The sequence below is a fragment of the Nelumbo lutea genome, chromosome 3 (genome assembly GCF_056320005.1).
Source record: "Nelumbo lutea isolate HS-2025 chromosome 3, American lotus-T2T, whole genome shotgun sequence".
Taxonomy (NCBI): Eukaryota; Viridiplantae; Streptophyta; class Magnoliopsida; order Proteales; family Nelumbonaceae; genus Nelumbo; species Nelumbo lutea.
In genome coordinates, this window is record NC_142686.1 from 36259779 (window position 1) to 36276819 (window position 17041).

The window sequence follows — 17041 nt, forward strand, 5'->3', positions numbered from 1 at the left end:
TCGGTTGAAATAGGAATCTATTAGAACAACAGTTCACTCTAGAAATAAAAAATACTCATCTCTATATCACTGAATGCTAACCCAACCCATTATTATCTAGATTATATCTCACTGACTGCAACTTTCATTATTTGATACCAAAGAAGGTGGATGCAATTCAGCCAAAGGACTTTAGGCCTATAAGTCTGGTAGGAAGCATGTACAAAATCATTTCAAAGGCGTTGGCCCTAAGAATAAAAAATGCCCTCCCTTTTATGATATCTCCAAATGAAGAGGCCTTTGTTTTTGGTGGACAAATAATGGATCAATTTCTCATTGTTAATGAATTTGTAGAGTTTAGAAGAAGGGAGAAGCAAAAGGGGCTGGTCTGTAAGTTGGATTTAGAAAAGGAATATGACATGGTAGACTGGGATTTTTTGATGGATATTCTCAAGCATAGTGGTTTTGGAGCAAGATGGTGTATATGGGTGAAGGGGTACATTTCTTCGTGTCACTTCTCAATCTTGGTAAATGGAGTAGAAAGAGATTTCTTTCCTGCTAAAAGGGGCCTTAGAGAAGGAGATCCTTTGTCTCCTTCCTTTTTACCTTGGTAGCCGATGTTTTGAGTGAAATGATATCATAAGGGTAAAATCTAATAATATGCTCAGAGGCTGGAGAGTTGGAAGAGAGAAAATGGTGGTTATACATCTACAGTTTGCGGATGATATTATTATGTTTTGTGAGGCGAAAGCAGAACTTAGGAACCTAAAAAGGATAGTACATAATTTTGAGAGGATCTCCAACCTTATGGAAGGAGTAAATTTAGGGAGTGAAGAAGTGGATCTGCCAGCTAGACTTTTGGAGTGTGAAGTAGGGGAATAGCCATTACAATATTTGGGACTATCGCTGAGAGGAAATCTAAATATAGATAGATTTTGGTATCCAATGATTGAGAGATTTACAAAGTGACTTGCAAATTGAAAGAGAAACTACATTTCCCTGAGAGGTAGGATAACTCTAATTAAGTCAACTTTGCTAACTTACCCATGTATTTCCTATCTACCTTTAGGAAACCAGTGAAAGTGGCAAATCAGCTAGAGAAGATTATGAAATAATTCCTTTGGGAACTAAGAGACACCAAGAAGGATCACCTAGTAAAGTGGGAGGTGGTTTCTAGAAGTAGAGATGAAGGAGGCCAAGGAATGGGAAACTTAGACTAAGAAACAAAACATGGTTGGGGAAATGGTTATGGAGATTACCATTGGAACATGATAGACTATGGCATAGTGTGATTGTTAGCATACATGGATTGGCAGGCAATGGTTGGGATATGGGAGTTGACCCTAGGGCTTCTCGATGTTCCCCCTGGAAAGTTGTTCATGGTATATTACCTTCCATCCTTCCTTAATTCAAGTTTGATGCCAATGCAGGAAACAAAGTGTTGTTTTAGGAAGGTTTGGAGAGATTCACCTTAGTGATAAGCTCCCTACTATTTATTCACTGTCAATAAAGGAAGAGTGATTTCTTCAGTTTTTACTGATAATTCATGAGAATTGGGATTGAGGAGAGGTCTAAGGGAGTCGGAAATGGCAATGGTGGATGAACTAGTTACTCTTTTAGGGTCGACCTATATGGATCAATCACGTTTGGACAATATAATTTAGAAGTGGCAATGGTGGATGAACTAGTTACTCTTTTAGGGTCGACCTATCTAGACCAATCTTGTTTGGACAATATAATTTAGAAGAAACCTTCCCCATCTGGTGTTTTCATTTGTTCCTCTTTCTTTGATGTCCTCCTTCAGTCAGCTAACCTTGCAAGGAATTTTCCCTTTAAAGGAGGCTTGGTGTCACCCTGTAGCTCCAAAAATCCGGGCTTTTGTTGGGAAGTTGTTCTCCAAAAAATCAGTACTCTGGATGTGTTGCAAAGTTGGGAGCCTGGGTTTATAGACAACCCATACGGAAATCCTCAATATAACAAGGGATATTGGTGCTTGCTTCAAATGGATAAGAAGATCAGCCAATGGTTTAGCAGATACGATAGCTAAAAAAGGGACCATGAGGGGGAGTTTGTTTGGGCAGTATTGTAATAAAGATTACTTGGGGCTCAGCACCCTATTTTTAGGGGTTGACAATTGTATTTTAATATTTTATTAATGAAGCTACCGTTTCCAATCAAATAATAATAATAACATGGCTCCCCTTCCCTCATCCATGAGAAAATTTTAATTTTAACAGAATCCCCTTATCCTCCCAGACTTAAATATAAAAGGGCAATCACCAAAAACCATCTCTAAATGTATCACCGGTATCTTTATGGGCCTACATTGTCTAGAAAACATCCAACAAGGTTAAATTTAATGGCATTATTACTAAGAGAGCCTATTAAATGACTTCCAACACTATTTGACAACTAGCAACACTGAAACACTCAACCTGGTGACTGAATCAGTTGTAATCCTCTGAATATCTGTTTTCACTGAATCCAGTCAATTACTTGGTTATTACTGAATCAATAGTTGACTGCTAGGGTCTTTTCTTATTCTCAAAGATTGTTCTATACTATTTCTCTGAAATGCACCATAAGACTGCACAAAAAATACAATTACTTATTATTTACCCAATACTGACAGTCCAAAAGCTTGATCACAAACTCCAAAGGACGTGTTACACATAATTAAGGGCTGAGAATTGAAAATCAAGATGCAAGAGAAGTACTTCAGATCATTGAAACATGTAATTATGGAGGATAAAAAGGTAGTTCATCATCTCTCCTTACTTGACATTAACTGTAAGAATAAAGGATCAAGTGCCATATTATATTTCCATCTTGTATGCCATGCCATTTGTTCTCTTGTTGTACAACCAGTACAATCACTTTATCATAGCCATGAAAAAGAGTTCAAAACCTTTTTTTTCCTTATTATAAATAGCATCAATTATAAAAATGGAATAAAATGGAGAAGAATCTATAAGAGATGGAAATTTTAAAATAATTTAAGAAAGGAACTTATAAAAATAAATAAATAAATAGATTAAAGGAAAAAACTATTACGAACTTGAGAGTAGTTTTGGATTGCTTGATTAAATCCACTGTGGTAAGCATGCACAACTTCGTCAACTACTTCCTCAATGATATCATTCTGTTCCTTCAAGTACCGGACTTCGCCCTCACGATCCCTTGATGTTAAAATATGGACAACATGAGGTAAAGAATCAAAACGTGCAGTTGCCCAGCTTTCATCAATTCTTAAGAGGTCGTCCTTTAAATACTGAAATTCAAAAAGCAATAAAACAATAGATATAACTCACCAATGGGACATATATAAATTAAAAAGGAACTGTTAAGTGATTTGAATCAATAACCTTTAATAGGGTAAACTATAGATAGCCACCCTGTAGTGACACTTAGCCCCATGAACTTTGTTTCGCAACAATGACCCCTGTGAACTTCTGGGTTCCAGCACTTCGCTCCCACCATTAGCATTCCATCAATTAACTTCGTGGAATATTCCTTTAAACATTTTAAACCCCAAACTACCCTTATATGATTTTATGAGACCATCTTGCCATTTTAACTTAGTTTTATTTAGTTTCTAACACTTACATGTTTCTATCAACTTCTTTCAACAAAATTCATCTTGAGGACACCTTGAGAATGACCAGCTCGTCAACATCTTGAAAATGAAGTGTACTTTAGAATAGTTATTTTCATCATTTTGATATTGGCTTCTGTAAGTCCATAAAATTTCAAATGGGCAATTTAGCAATTTTACTTTCACTGTCAAGCATGTTAGCAGATCAGGGGTAAAGTGCTGAAAAGTTCAGGGGGGGAGGGGTTGTCACAAAACAAAGTTCAGAGGAATAAGTGTTACCAGCTCCCAAGTACAGGGTGTCTATCTGTAATTTACCCTTTGTGCCTATTTGGAAGGGATTTCACATAGCAGCTTCTGGCATTGCAAGGTAGGCTCCATACAGAAAGCCATGAAGCTATGTTTGGTGAAAAACCCGGAAAGCCCCAAAACACTACACTGAGCTCAGAAATTGACTTTCCAGTGAAGCTAGTTTTGGTAGCTTCCTCAAAGGACTCAGTCACACAGCTCAATCAACATTGAAGCCCTCCCAAACGGGCCTTTATTAAAATTGTGTTTTAGCTTTTGTGAAGGACTACTGAAGGAGCCCAACTCAATTGGGAGTATTGCTTCTCATACTAAATAAGAGAAGATTATTCAAATGTCCATAGAGTATAACTTAAGAACTCAAACATGCTCTAAAGTGGACTTTCTCATCCCAAATAATTGCAGTTAACAATGAAACCAAACGTAATAATCATATCAACAGAAATGTTCACAATACAACTATCAATCAAAATTATAAAAAGTTGCTTGCTTATATAATTAGGAGCATAAAAGAATACTTACAGCTTTCTCGGGCGGAGTAGGCAGTCCATCAAAAATTCCCATCTTGAGCAGTTAATTCAATGTGATTTATATAAGCTAAACCAAAAGAGAATGAATAACAATTACAATAAATCAGTCCCAAAATTCGGGAGATGCAAATCAATCTTGTTTTGCATCCAAGCCCAAGTCAATTCTCAGAAACTTCAATCACTGTGCAGGGAATACTGAAGTTACGTTGAAGCAAGTGGAGAATTCGTTAATCCCACTGGCAAACCTGAACAATAAAAAAACATTAAAACTTCGGCAATGGCGACAAAATACCTTAGATCCAATATACAGTAACACCAAATACACAGTGCTATCTTCCTACCGTCAGTTCATCCGATACGTTCGCTCTACAGCTCCTCCTTGATCGTAACTGTAAGTCGCTGTTGAACCCTTTCCGTTGATCTGGTGGGCCAGTGATCGAAACGAAATTAAAAAGTTTCCCTTCTCCGGACATAAGGGTCCTACCACCACACCACGCTTCCACCTCATTGGTTGACACGTGGCTGCCCCGCATCTGACTACTGATTAACCGGTAACCAGTAGAGAGAAAGAAACAAAAGCTTCATAAATATATATAGAAGACTAGAAAGCTCAAAGCTGAAACAGTCAAAAACCATTTTACGTATGAAACGCTGCTGCAATGCATTGATTCTTCGGGGTTTCGGCATAAATGCCAATGCATCATCAGAAAATTATGTGAAATTTATTTTTGTTCTGAAACACAAAAGGCAAATACGAAGTTAAAATTTGCTTTATGATAAAGCCAAAGCAACGGGCAAATTGTAAACATTATACTAGCGATCCGACTAACCTTCTTTGGGCCTACTTCAACAGCCCATTGGTTATGGTTTGGTTTCTTTATTCACATAACCAGCAATAGCCATTGTGTATGGCAAATAAGAAAAAAAATATATCTTTGGCTTTTAACACATTTTCCTTTCTCTTGGATAATTATTTATACACGTTGAGGTTTGGGTAATTTACTTGTATATACCATGTGGTTTTAAAAACTAATAGCATATATGAAGGCTCCACGTAACGTAAATAGCCCATCTATATTAATTTAGCACCATTTTACAAGCATTCAAGCAAAAAAGAATTACAAGATATTACGAAAATTGAAAAAAAAATCCATTTTTTTGGGATTTTTCAAAACTTCAAAAACATAATGATTCACATGTGTTTGTTGCATTTATTTTTATTTTTATTTTTTTGCATACTCTATTAATGAGGTTTGGAGTTTTAAAGTCATTTTGGAGTGAAATAAGGTTTATTTCAAGGAAAATAAAGTTTTCTTTCCCCTTTTATTTTTTTTTTTTTCATTTTTTGCCTGTATCTTATTCTTAGCGTATCAAACGATATGCCTATACACCTCTGATGTAGTCTAATGCGATCCAATACAATAGAAAAAAAGATGACACAACCGATTTTCCACCATATCTTATATTATATTTTAAAAGATACGCCTTGTATAAGTCGTATCGTGTTGAAATTTGAAACCTTGTATATGAAGGAAAAAATCTTTACAAAGGACGTCGGCAAACAAGGCAAAGAGTGATTCAAATTCAAAGGAGGAAAGGCTCGAAGTATTTGGATCGTCCCACATGACCACATCCCAAAGGGCAAGAGCACAGCCATCGAACTCTACACACCCAATTAACAAACCGTCAGAGCAGAGCCATCTGAGAAACAAAGCTAGCCCAATCAGAGCATAAGGCTCCCTGAGATTAGGCGCCACCGAACTTCCCAAAGATATCAAGAGCTCAGAAGCACCTTGGCCAGCACAAAACCAAGGCCATGAAACCCACGACCTCGACTACTAGACACCTCATCCAACACAAGACCAAGACCCACAATCAACTCATTTACAAGGCACAAAGAAAATGAAGGACACAAAAAAGAATGCTTGGCAAAAAGTTTAAGTTATCACTAATTGAAAAGATTAATCACATGGATCAAAGCTCAACATACCGAGCTGCATACAAGGGGAGCACTTCACTCATTAACTGGGGGCTCCTTGGCTTGTTCTTGGACATCAGCAATAGTGTCATCCTCTTCAGGCATAGAGGCATCGAACAAACCAAACCCCTGAACAACCTCAGCCACCTCCAAGAAGTGACGCACGACCCTTTGCTGGTAAAGAGTGAACCACTCCTACCAACATTCTGTGGCAAAGTAATCTAGGTCATTCTAGTGGGCCTCCGAAGCCTTGTACTTGGACAATCTTCGCCCCGACATCCCGCAGCTCCTTCCTTAGCACATCCCACATCTCCTTCAGGTCGTGGATGTGGCCTTTCAGCTTGCGAACGATGTCGTCCCTCTCCTTGACACCACGCTTCAACCTGGCCAGCTCCACATACAGTTGCTCATACTCGACCTCCTGCAACTCATAAAGGCGTCATAGTGCACGGAGGCGGTCAACGAGACCGATGACCGAGCAGACAGACTACAAATCATCAAGTTATCAGTACAAGAAGAGAAAAGCAATAAACTACAACAAAAGAAGCAGAACTCACTGCCACGACCTGGTGCATGGTCGTGCTCTCCAAGAAGCCGCTGGTATGACTGCTGGCCTCCTGTCTCAAGGGTGTCCTTTGACCAAACAAACCACCGTGACATATACACCCCATCCGTACTCTCTACTGTCTCATACTCTAGAATGTCCCCCCTTGGCAGCAACGAATGATCGAACTAAGTCGCGGCCTCTTCAAAGTCGATGATGACAACTTTCTCTAGGAGCTTCAGCCTCTTCCCCAGCCGAGGCATGCGCTCCACCAAGCGCCCCTGCTACTCCGCAACCTTGGGCTGTGCACTCGGAGCCTTAGCAGCTTGCACTCCCCTCTCTATCGCATCCCTCATACACCGAGTCATCTCCTCAGCACTAGCCATGTCCATTCCTGCATAGTTCGCCACAAAGTCAACACAAAGTGAAGACAAGATCAAAATAAAGAAAATAAAGATCGCACAACCCACGAACTAGACTGGTAGTGCTCGATGGTGCTACTCATAAGCCCAACACAGATCAACATCGAGAATGACATGTACTCCTGCACGTCAATCCTCTCTACCCACCTTATGGCCGTTGACTCCTCCCTAAATAGCTTGGCCTCGGTTGGTGCCTTCACCTTGGTCCTCAGGACACATAGCTCAGCGGGGAATGGCAAACCACCGAGGCAGGGCATGAAGAAAAATCTATCCTTCCAGTGCTTCACTGAGGAGGGAGCCCCGACGAGCACTTTGTTGTGATGTCAAGCCGAGAAATAGTAGTAACCCTGCTGGTGTTTCTTTAGGTGCAAAAAATAAGTAAACATCGATAGAATGATGTCTACATCATGGACCGAGCAATAGTTGAGGAGGCCGACTAGAAATAGTTGGGAACAAGCCCTGACCTAATGAAGTTTGTCAATATGTCTTCAATTCACCAAATTTGGTGGAGGAGGTTAACGACACCACACTAGTTCTAATCCCTACGAAAGGAGTTGAGAGCCCTGGTGGCCTATGCCCAAGTTGAATTGACAAATGCCCCTTACAAGGTAATTACAAAAATTATTACTCTAAGACTTAGAAAGGTGATTGATCCATTAATAACTCCTTTCCAAAATGCCATTTCACAAGGTAGGCAAATACATGATAATAGAATCATTCCATTGAATCATTCATGCCATGAGGAAGTTGATAGGTAAAGAAGCGAGTTTCATGTTGAAAATGGACTTCTCTAAATCGTAAGAAAGGGTTAAGTAGGACTTTTTGCTATATGGACTTTGGAACTTAGAGGTTTTAATAACCCTTAGTTCCACTCTGCCAAGAAGTCCTTTGTTAAATTGATTTGGAACTCAAAACCCTTTGTCAAATCAATTTAATTGATTTGGAATATGATTTTAATAAATATGTTTTTTTTCGAATTAGCAAATGTCTATTCCTTCCATCTCTGCAAATGTTCACTAATAACACAGAGTGGAACTAAGGGTTCATTGAATTTGCATCTGTTGTAGATAGATAGACACAGAAAAGAAGTTCCAACTACAAACAGAGGAGAGAAGGAAGAAAGGGGCAGGTAGTTTAGGCCCACTACAATTGAAGAAAAATGAAAATAGGGGTGCGCATGAGATAAATTTTAGCACTTAAGCTATCTAAAAGATAATGTAAGAGAAAAGATGATGGATAATTTTATTAAAGTGATTGAGTTACATATATAGGTACAAGTGATTGAGTTCTATCAAAACACTTCAATGTTGAGTAGACGAGGATAAGCAAGAGTTGGATGTTATCATGCACTGAATAGATACATAAGCTGGATGGTATGCTATCTAATATCCCCCCTCAAGTGATACGTGGATTGACCACTAGAACATAATACTGCAAAGCAAGGATGACTCAATGCCTTAGTAAGGCCATTTGCTAGTTGATCAACAGAGGCAACAAACTAAACTCTCAAATGATGTTTGTTGACATGGTCCAGTACAAAGTGAATGTAGATTTTAATGTGCTTTGAGCAAGAATGGAGCATTGGATTGGTAGCAAGGAAGGTGGCACTGAGATTGTCATAGAACAAGGTAGGGGGAGAGTGCAATGGAAGGCCTAGTTTAAGCATTAGAGAGCGAATCCACAAGGTTTCAGAGGCAATAACTGTAAGAGACCTGTATTTAGATTCCGTGCTTGAACGAGCAACTATTTGTTGCTTCTTCGAGCACGAAGACACTAGATTGTTCCCAAGAAAAACATAGAAACCACTTTGGGATTTTCGATCATCGAGGTTTCCTGCCTAGTCAACATCAGAAAGGGTGGAGAGTAGATAAGTAGAAGGAGTGAGACATAGGCCATAATGCATAGTACCCTTAAGATAGCGCAAGATATGCTTGACAGCAACCCAATGGAGAGTGGTGAGGGCATGCATATACCGGCAAACCTTGCTGATTGCAAATGCCACATCAGGACGAGTGAAAGATAGATACTGTAGAGCCCCAATTGTTTGTCTGTAAAGTTGAGCATCGACAAAGGGATCACTAGTAGCACAAAGAGTAGAACCTGAAGGGAGAGAGGTGTCTTGGCTGGTTTGGCATCAAGCATACCCACTTTAGTAAGCAACTCATAAACATATTTATGTTGAGATAGAAACATATCGCTGTGTAGCCGAGTGACCTCAATTCCCAGAATATAATGAAGTGGATCAAGGTCTTTCAAAGCAAACTTGGAGCTCAGAAGAGCTATAGTGAAAGAAATTAACTTAGGGCATGATCTAGTGATGATAATGTCATCAACATATACCAAGATAAACAAAGAGCCAGTAGTGCAATGCTTATAAAAGAGTGAGTGATTAGCTTGTGAAAGTTTGAAGTCAAGACCAATTAATAAATTACCAAACTTATTGTACCATGCACGAGGTGCTTGGCGTAGGCCATTCAAGGAGCATTTCAAGTGATTTAGAAGTCGGGGATCCTTGAAGCCCGGTGGTTGATACATATATATAGTTTCTATGAGATCCCCATGTAGAAATGCATTTTGCACATCAACTTGATGAACATGCCAACCCTTGGAAACAACAAGAGAGAGTAGAAGTCGAACAATTGTTGGCTTAATCACTAGACTGAATGTATCGTGAAAGTCCACACCTGGCTGTTGAGAGAAACCATGTGCAACAAGACGAGCCTTGTAACGAGACACACGCCCATCAGGACCCCGTTTAATACGAAATGCCCATTTGCAGGTGATAATGTTATGGCCCTTGGGTTCAAGTACAAGCTCCTAGGTTTGATTGCGTTTGAGGTCATCGAATTCATCTTGCATGGCAGAGCGCCAATGAGGAATAGAAAGGGCCTGGGTTATAGAGGAAGGTTTAGATTCAAGTGAGAGAGGAGGGTACTTAGTTGCAATGAAGGTTTTGGGTTTGAAAACACCACTCTTAGCTCGAATGGTCATGGGGTGTGTGTTGGAGGGTGGTGGAGGTTGATGAATGATAGAGGTCTTAGGTGGTGCTGATATAGGTAATGAGGGTAAGGGAGATGGAGAAGATGATGGAGCATGGTCAACAGTAGGAGATGAAGGAAGGGAAGGGGAAGGAGGGGTTTCATTATTCATCAAAGTGGGAGAGCTATCGAAGATAGCTATGTTGTATTAATGGTGAAACCGGGTTTGGGTAAAATAATTGAGGTGATGGGTAGCGGAGCCGGTTGAGATGATTATTGTACTAGTGTGATGGAAGAGGGCAGGTCCTTGAAAGGAAAGTGTGTTTCATTAAATAATACATGGTGAGATATGTACCATTGTCCAGTTGCAAGATGAAGACATCTATAGCCATGATTTTCTGGGTTGTAGCCCATGAAAATGCAGGGAGTGGATCTGAAATCCATCTTATGCAGATTGTAAGGTCTCAAGTAAGGAAAACATTCATAGCCAAAAACCTTAAGAAATGAATAATTTGGTTTGGTGTGAAAAAGTTTCTCCCATGGTGAGACATATCCAATGATTTTACTAGGCATTCTATTGTATAAATAAGTAGCAATATAGAAAGATTCTAACCAGAAACTCATGGGTATAGGAGCTTGTGCTAGCAAAGTTAAACCACTCTTAGTTATATGCCTATGTCTTCTTTCAACACAACCATTTTGTTCAAAGGTGTGAAGGCAACTTAGCCTATGTGATATACCACACTGCTCAAGAATGGGATGAAAAGAAGAGAACTCCTTCCGACCATCAGTTTGTAGGGCCTTAATAGAACAGTCGAGTATATTTCCAACATTGGTCTTGAACTTGATAAAAGCATTTAGGGTTTCAGACTTTAGTTTGAGAGGAAAAATCCACAAGTATTTACTAAAAACATCAACAAAACTTATATAATATTTAAAACCACCATGAAAAGGAAGGTCCCCAAATGTCTGCAAATATCAACTATAATGGTGCAGTAACAGTAGGTGAACTAGCTGAAAATGGTAACTTGTGACTCTTACCCATGGGACAGGAAGAACAAAAGCTTAATGATTTATCAGAGCTAACCAGCAATTTATTCTTGAATACTACTTGTTTAACAATGTTGGGTGCTGGATGTCCAAAACGCCGATGCCAAAGATCCATTGGAGTTCTTTCTCCAACAAGAGCAAGATTTTTTGTACTTTGGGATTTTTGTTCATTCGGCAGTTTATAGAGACCATTGCTAATCGACCCTTCCAATAGAATCTTCTTTGTTTGTCAACCCTTCATAACAAAGAAACGATGATGAAACTCAAAAAACACATCATTGTCTGCAGAAAAACTGAGCAACTGATGATAGATTTTTGGTAATTTCTAGAACATGCAATACATTTCTAAGAATGAGAGGTCGTGAAGAAGACTATATACAAGAAGAACCAACATTCTTAATTTTCAAACATGCTTCATTTGCAGTTCGAATCTGATCTGCCCCACTATAAGTGGAGTGAAGTTTCAAGTTACCGAGCTATAAAGTTAGATGATTTGTAGCTCCGTAATCTGGATACCAACTCCTATCATTATCTGTGGAAGCAAAATTGATTGAGTTTGTTGTTGAGTTTGCTGCCTGGTCTGAATCGCCATCTTTGTGATACCTGAAATAATAGTTCTTTGCAATATGTTTTTTTTTTTTTTTTTTTTTTTTTTTTTTTTTTTTTTTTTTTTTTTTTATTAGATCTGACAAGGTCCAAGATCAATACTCATCATTTTTATTTTCACCAGTGGTCTGTTGGTTTTGTCTGAATCGATTATCTTGACCTTTGTTCTTGTTATGATTGAATCTATACCCTCCTTGTTGATGTCCACGTTGGGCAACATGGGCACTTGGTATAGTAGGTTTGTGATGAACAACCTTGGTCAGCTTTACAGTGACAAGCTGACCAAGGTTTGTGATGAGCATGCTTCCAATCTGGAGTTGTCTAGTTTGGGTTTGAAGGGTTAAAGCAGAAGAGATCGAAGTAGAGCTGGTGTTATTGACCATGGTGACCTAGAGCTCTAATACCATAAAAGATAACGTAAGAGAAAAGATGATGGATCATTTTATTAAAGTGATTGAGTTACATATATAGGTCCAAGTGATTAAATTCTATCAGAACACTTTAACGTTGAGTAAATGAGGATAAACATGCATTGGATAGATACATAAGCCGGATCATTATCTAATACTATCCATATATTTGTTGGACAGTTTTGTATGCCCTTAGCTCCAATTAGTTTTGATGTACTTTTGATATTTATTGTAAATAAATAAAGTACATGTTTGATTCATATTGTGTGGTATGCTTCTGTGTAAAACCCTAAAACTGGACACTTAATGAGACTTGTGTTAGTTTTAAATGTTCACAACAGTTGGATAAGTCTGTGGAGATTTATCCTGCCAAGGCTGACGCTGGTGTGCTGCCAAATGTTGGGGTGGCTTGTCTCAGCCGCTAGAGTGAGACCCAAGGCACACGTAGGGTAGGATTACTTGAACCCTTGAACCGGATCAGATTTCTAGTATTGCCCTAGACCTTGGAGATTGATGAGCAAAACTAAAAATTTACACCTGACCCCTAGACCCGATTATGGTACTGCACTGGGTGTTGGATTAGGGCAGTCTGAGAATTCATCTGAGTGGGTTACCATAGTGATGGGATTAGCCCCTTTGTCGGACAAATATAATGATCGGGGATGTACTCTCTCTAATGGAAACCAAACTGCCAGCAGTTGATTTCAATCATTGGAATTTTGTTTTGCAAAATTTATATATATATGATATATAGATATATATGGTTTCAAAATGTTTGCAAATGATTTTAATTCCTTGCAGCTGAGGGAGAGGTCCTCTCTTGTCGGGCAGTGCTTGATCATTATGGGCTGAGAGGTTGTGTAAGGCCATTTAGGATAATACCTGATGGGCTAATCTTGCATCTGCCCATAGTCCCTGGGTTTTTATAAGATGGCTTGGCCCAGAGACCACTTAGTGTAAGTGTTGGGCCCATAAGGTCCATGTGATGGGCTCAAGGGGTTCACTGGGCTTTCCAGTGAATTCGGCTTGTAATAGAGGTTGGGCCGAACCCATGTGGCTGATATGTAGATCAATGCTTGGGTCCCACGTCATACAAAGAAGCCCAACTAGGCAGCAGTTTGGAAGACTACTGAGCATTTAATACATATTGGGCCTAAAACCCATTTCGACCTAGGCTTATTTGATCAATCACTTAAAGGGGCGGATCTGAGATTAGGTTAAACCCAAAAATTGATCTAATCGGCAGATAGGAGTAAGAGGAGTCCTAATCCAAATACAAATTTGGATAAAGGCAACTTCTAATATGATTAGGAGGTTTCTTAATCACCAAGAAAGAGGAGAAAACCCTAATTTTGAATTACTTGAATTCGAACCCTAAGTGTTTTAGCAGAACACACTCTGCATTCTTGATACAGGATCTCAGATAACCCTAGAGAAGAAAATAGTTGTTCGCCACCTTCTCCTTCGGCATTCACCTCCAGCAACCACCACCATCTTTTCTACCAGTTCGAGTTCTCAGTTAGAGAAGACCAAGAAAGATTCTTGATTGTTCGTGTGGTACTCTCAACCTTCCATCAAGTTCTTCAGAAGAACCTGATTCGTGAGACGAACACTGCTGATTCAGCTCCATCATCACTGTGTCATCTTCAGTGGGAACTAATCTTAGAATCTTCTTTGGACATGAACACCAATATTAGAAGATATTGTTTTTCTGAATCAAATATAATCCCTCCCTTCCCTTTTGGTTCAAATCTGATTTAGTTTAGTTAAAATAAAATCCTTAAATTTTGATTCTAAAAATCAAAGAATACGATTGCTAAAAAGATAAAAAAAAAAATTTGAAATTCGTACACCCATTTTCAACCCTTTTGGCGTCCATATACGGTGGACCCTACCATTCTTTCAATATTAAGTTACTCCTTTGTTTTATTCATTGTAGCTTTTAAACTTCATCTCTGAAAAACATAAATTGAAGGATAGTGACATGATCAGATTGCCTTCACCGTCATCATCTTTACTGTTGAATAAGAGAAAAGGTTTGTCTAGCCAAAATTGCCCCATTATGGACAACAGTCAGAAACAGGAAGAAAATCACAAAGGTCTCTTCCAGACTTGGGAATTATGTTGCAATCTGTAGCTATCCATCCTTTACTGCTGTTTGTCATTGTCATAAATGACCATTTTTGTCACGCAACAGAGTTGAGTGCTTAAATACTGCAAGTTCGCAAATTACGCTACTGAACTCAAATAGTCCAATTATTTGGAAAATTTTTCAGGACTACCTCCTTTCCTTCATTTCCACCCTTAATTCCAATTCCTACTGAAACGGTACTGTTCACCGGTCTTGAACTCTTGATTTATGGAAATATAAAAGGAAGATTGTGGATGTGTGTATGAGAGAGAGAGAGCGAGAGAGAGCGAGAGAGAGAGAGAGAGAGAGAGATCGTTGACAAGTGAAGGAAAAACAGGTTTTGCAGAGATTGAGACACAAAACTTAAAATTACACAACCGAAAACTGGAAAACGAAGACACACACAGTGGACTCCATATAGAGACGCTCCCCAATTTATTTGTAGGCACACACTAGAACCAGAAAGGAGAGATCGATGATGTAAAACATGCTAATTAGTCGCCGATCGACGACTGACGTTTGTGAAGAAATCTCATGCACAATGTTTAGTGCAGAAACATCGGCGTCGGAAGCCTCGGCAGTGCCCTCCGTGGAATCCCTCCGTTTGGCAAACAGCAGCACAGTTGCTCTTCCTTACGCATATCCCTTTAAAGCGATGGCTCTGTGACTCGCAGGTCCTTGCCTCAGCCACCTTCGGCCCCATCCCTGCAGTTACAAAGTTCAATTGAACACCAAATACTTGTCAGTGCTTGTTAATTGAATTCAAGACATAAAGCATAGCTAGCACACTAGGGAGAACTACTGATTTGGGCACCTCTTCTTCTACAGAGATCATCCTGAGATGGAAAGATTATTTTGCCCAAATAACTTTCCATCTGAAGTCCTCTCATAAGACAGGTTTTCTATATCGCGTCTGAGCCATGATCAGGCTCAGGAGCTCCTTAGCATCGGATAAAATGAGTGCTTAGAAACTAATGGTGCCGGATTACTACCAGTACCACCACCACCCATGACATGAATCAGAAACTAATGAAAGATGGCTATCGTGAAGAAGAGCAAGAAAATTCTAGAGAAAGATAGGGTAGAGAAGAACCAGTAGCCGTGAGCAGCAACAGAACGACGAAGAGAATTGAAAATAAGCGCATGCTACGCGCCATTGAAGCCGAACCACAGAAGGACAGGAGAGCAGTGGAAGAGGGAGCAGCAACTGATAAGTAACCTTGTAGCTAGTAATGCTTATATAAGGATTTGGGATAAAACAGTAGTTTCCAGAGAAATCTCATGCATGAAGACATGGCCGTCACATACCAACCAATGGAATAAAGGATTTGGGATAAAAGTAGATAGCGATTTTCATTTGTCGGATTGGAATATATTGAAATCCCATATGATATACCCCACCTTGTCCTAATGCATATGAACTGAATTCCTTTTCACATTGAACCAGTGTTTAAAGGGGAACAAACCATGTTACGTGCCTCTGGACCACGATTGAATAGTTTAAATGTGTAGAGAGTTCCACTACTTGGAGCTACATTGTTCAGAAGGGTAAAAAAAAGAAAGGAAAAAAAAGTTTTCAAAAGATCACGAGCGTCGGTGACCAAAGGAGCTGGAAATGTCTGCACTACACTTTATAGGTTAGTGGTGGGTCAACACACGGCGGTGGTATGGTATGTAATAATGATCGTCAAACACGCCGAAGAACTCATAAAAGAACAAATGTCAATAAAATGAGTGTGCGTTTGGTTGCAGACGGAATTGGAAAATCGGAATGACGTATTCTCTTATAATTAGTTTGGTTGAGACAGGAATAGGAATAGAATTAAAATCATTACACCAGGAACACAATGGAATTTTAATTATATCAAACCAAATGGTTGAAGCCGAAAATTCGAAATATCCATTCCAATTTCAATTTCAAATCTTATTCCTGTAAATCAAACGGACTCTTAGATAACTTCGTGAAGCATCCATAAAAAAAATGTATAAAATGGTAAAACGTACAAAATGCAACAGCTAAACCATCACCCATTACCTCAAAAGCATCGTCATAATGACGGTTTTGTCCTTATCAAAAATTTGATGACTGTTTTGCGGATGAGAAGATGCCACCGACCTGCAGATGAATTCTTATTGGCTCTTACAAAGCGCGGATTCACACGCGTCCTACGGTACATCCTAACTGTGCACTATATTTCCCCTGACAAGTACCGTTTCCAAAGCAGGATGTTCCCAATGCATGCTGATGAGGAGATGTGCATGTAAGGCGCGTGTGAGGTTCCTCCCCCGAGTCCGTTTCTCATAAAGCGTTTCTCACACCCGTTTCACAGCATATATTAGCCATATATCGAGAATATTTTTTAGGTGGGTGGCACTACAGTAGAGAAAGCGGTATTTAAAAAAATGTCATTTTATCTGATACTGTTTTTCAGAAAAAAATATTATTTTATATTATGTATTGAAAATCGGGAAAATATGGTTTAGAGTAGTGATAAATTCATTGTTTTTTTTTGAA

The 17041-nt window shown here is 39.2% G+C and overlaps 2 protein-coding genes across 7 annotated transcripts in view; both read right to left on the reverse strand.

The window, feature by feature from the left end:
- The window catches only part of LOC148864234 (exocyst complex component SEC8-like), a 208324-nt gene extending 203460 nt beyond the window's left edge, over window positions 1-4864 (reverse strand). For 2 of the 6 annotated variants that reach the window (XM_088980925.1, XM_088980929.1), the window contains exons 1-3: window positions 4749-4864; window positions 4400-4652; window positions 3038-3250 (exon numbers count right to left, since the gene is read on the reverse strand). In XM_088980925.1, the coding sequence (XP_088837051.1) occupies window positions 3038-3250; window positions 4400-4441 (255 nt within the window). In that variant the 5' untranslated portion in view covers window positions 4442-4652; window positions 4749-4864. Of the gene's footprint in view, window positions 1-3037; window positions 3251-4399; window positions 4653-4748 lie in introns of those variants that run through there. The other 4 variants (XM_088980927.1, XM_088980926.1, XM_088980928.1 and 1 more) reach the window with 4 other exon arrangements.
- Window positions 4865-14841: 9977 nt separating this feature from the next.
- Window positions 14842-15738, reverse strand: LOC148864235 (defensin Ec-AMP-D2-like). Its single transcript, XM_088980931.1, has 2 exons — window positions 15620-15738; window positions 14842-15231 (listed from the first exon to the last, which is right to left on the reverse strand). Exons 1-2 carry the CDS (start codon window positions 15681-15683, stop codon window positions 15059-15061), a joined length of 237 nt encoding a protein of 78 aa, XP_088837057.1. The 5' UTR covers window positions 15684-15738; the 3' UTR covers window positions 14842-15058.
- Window positions 15739-17041: the final 1303 nt, after the last annotated feature.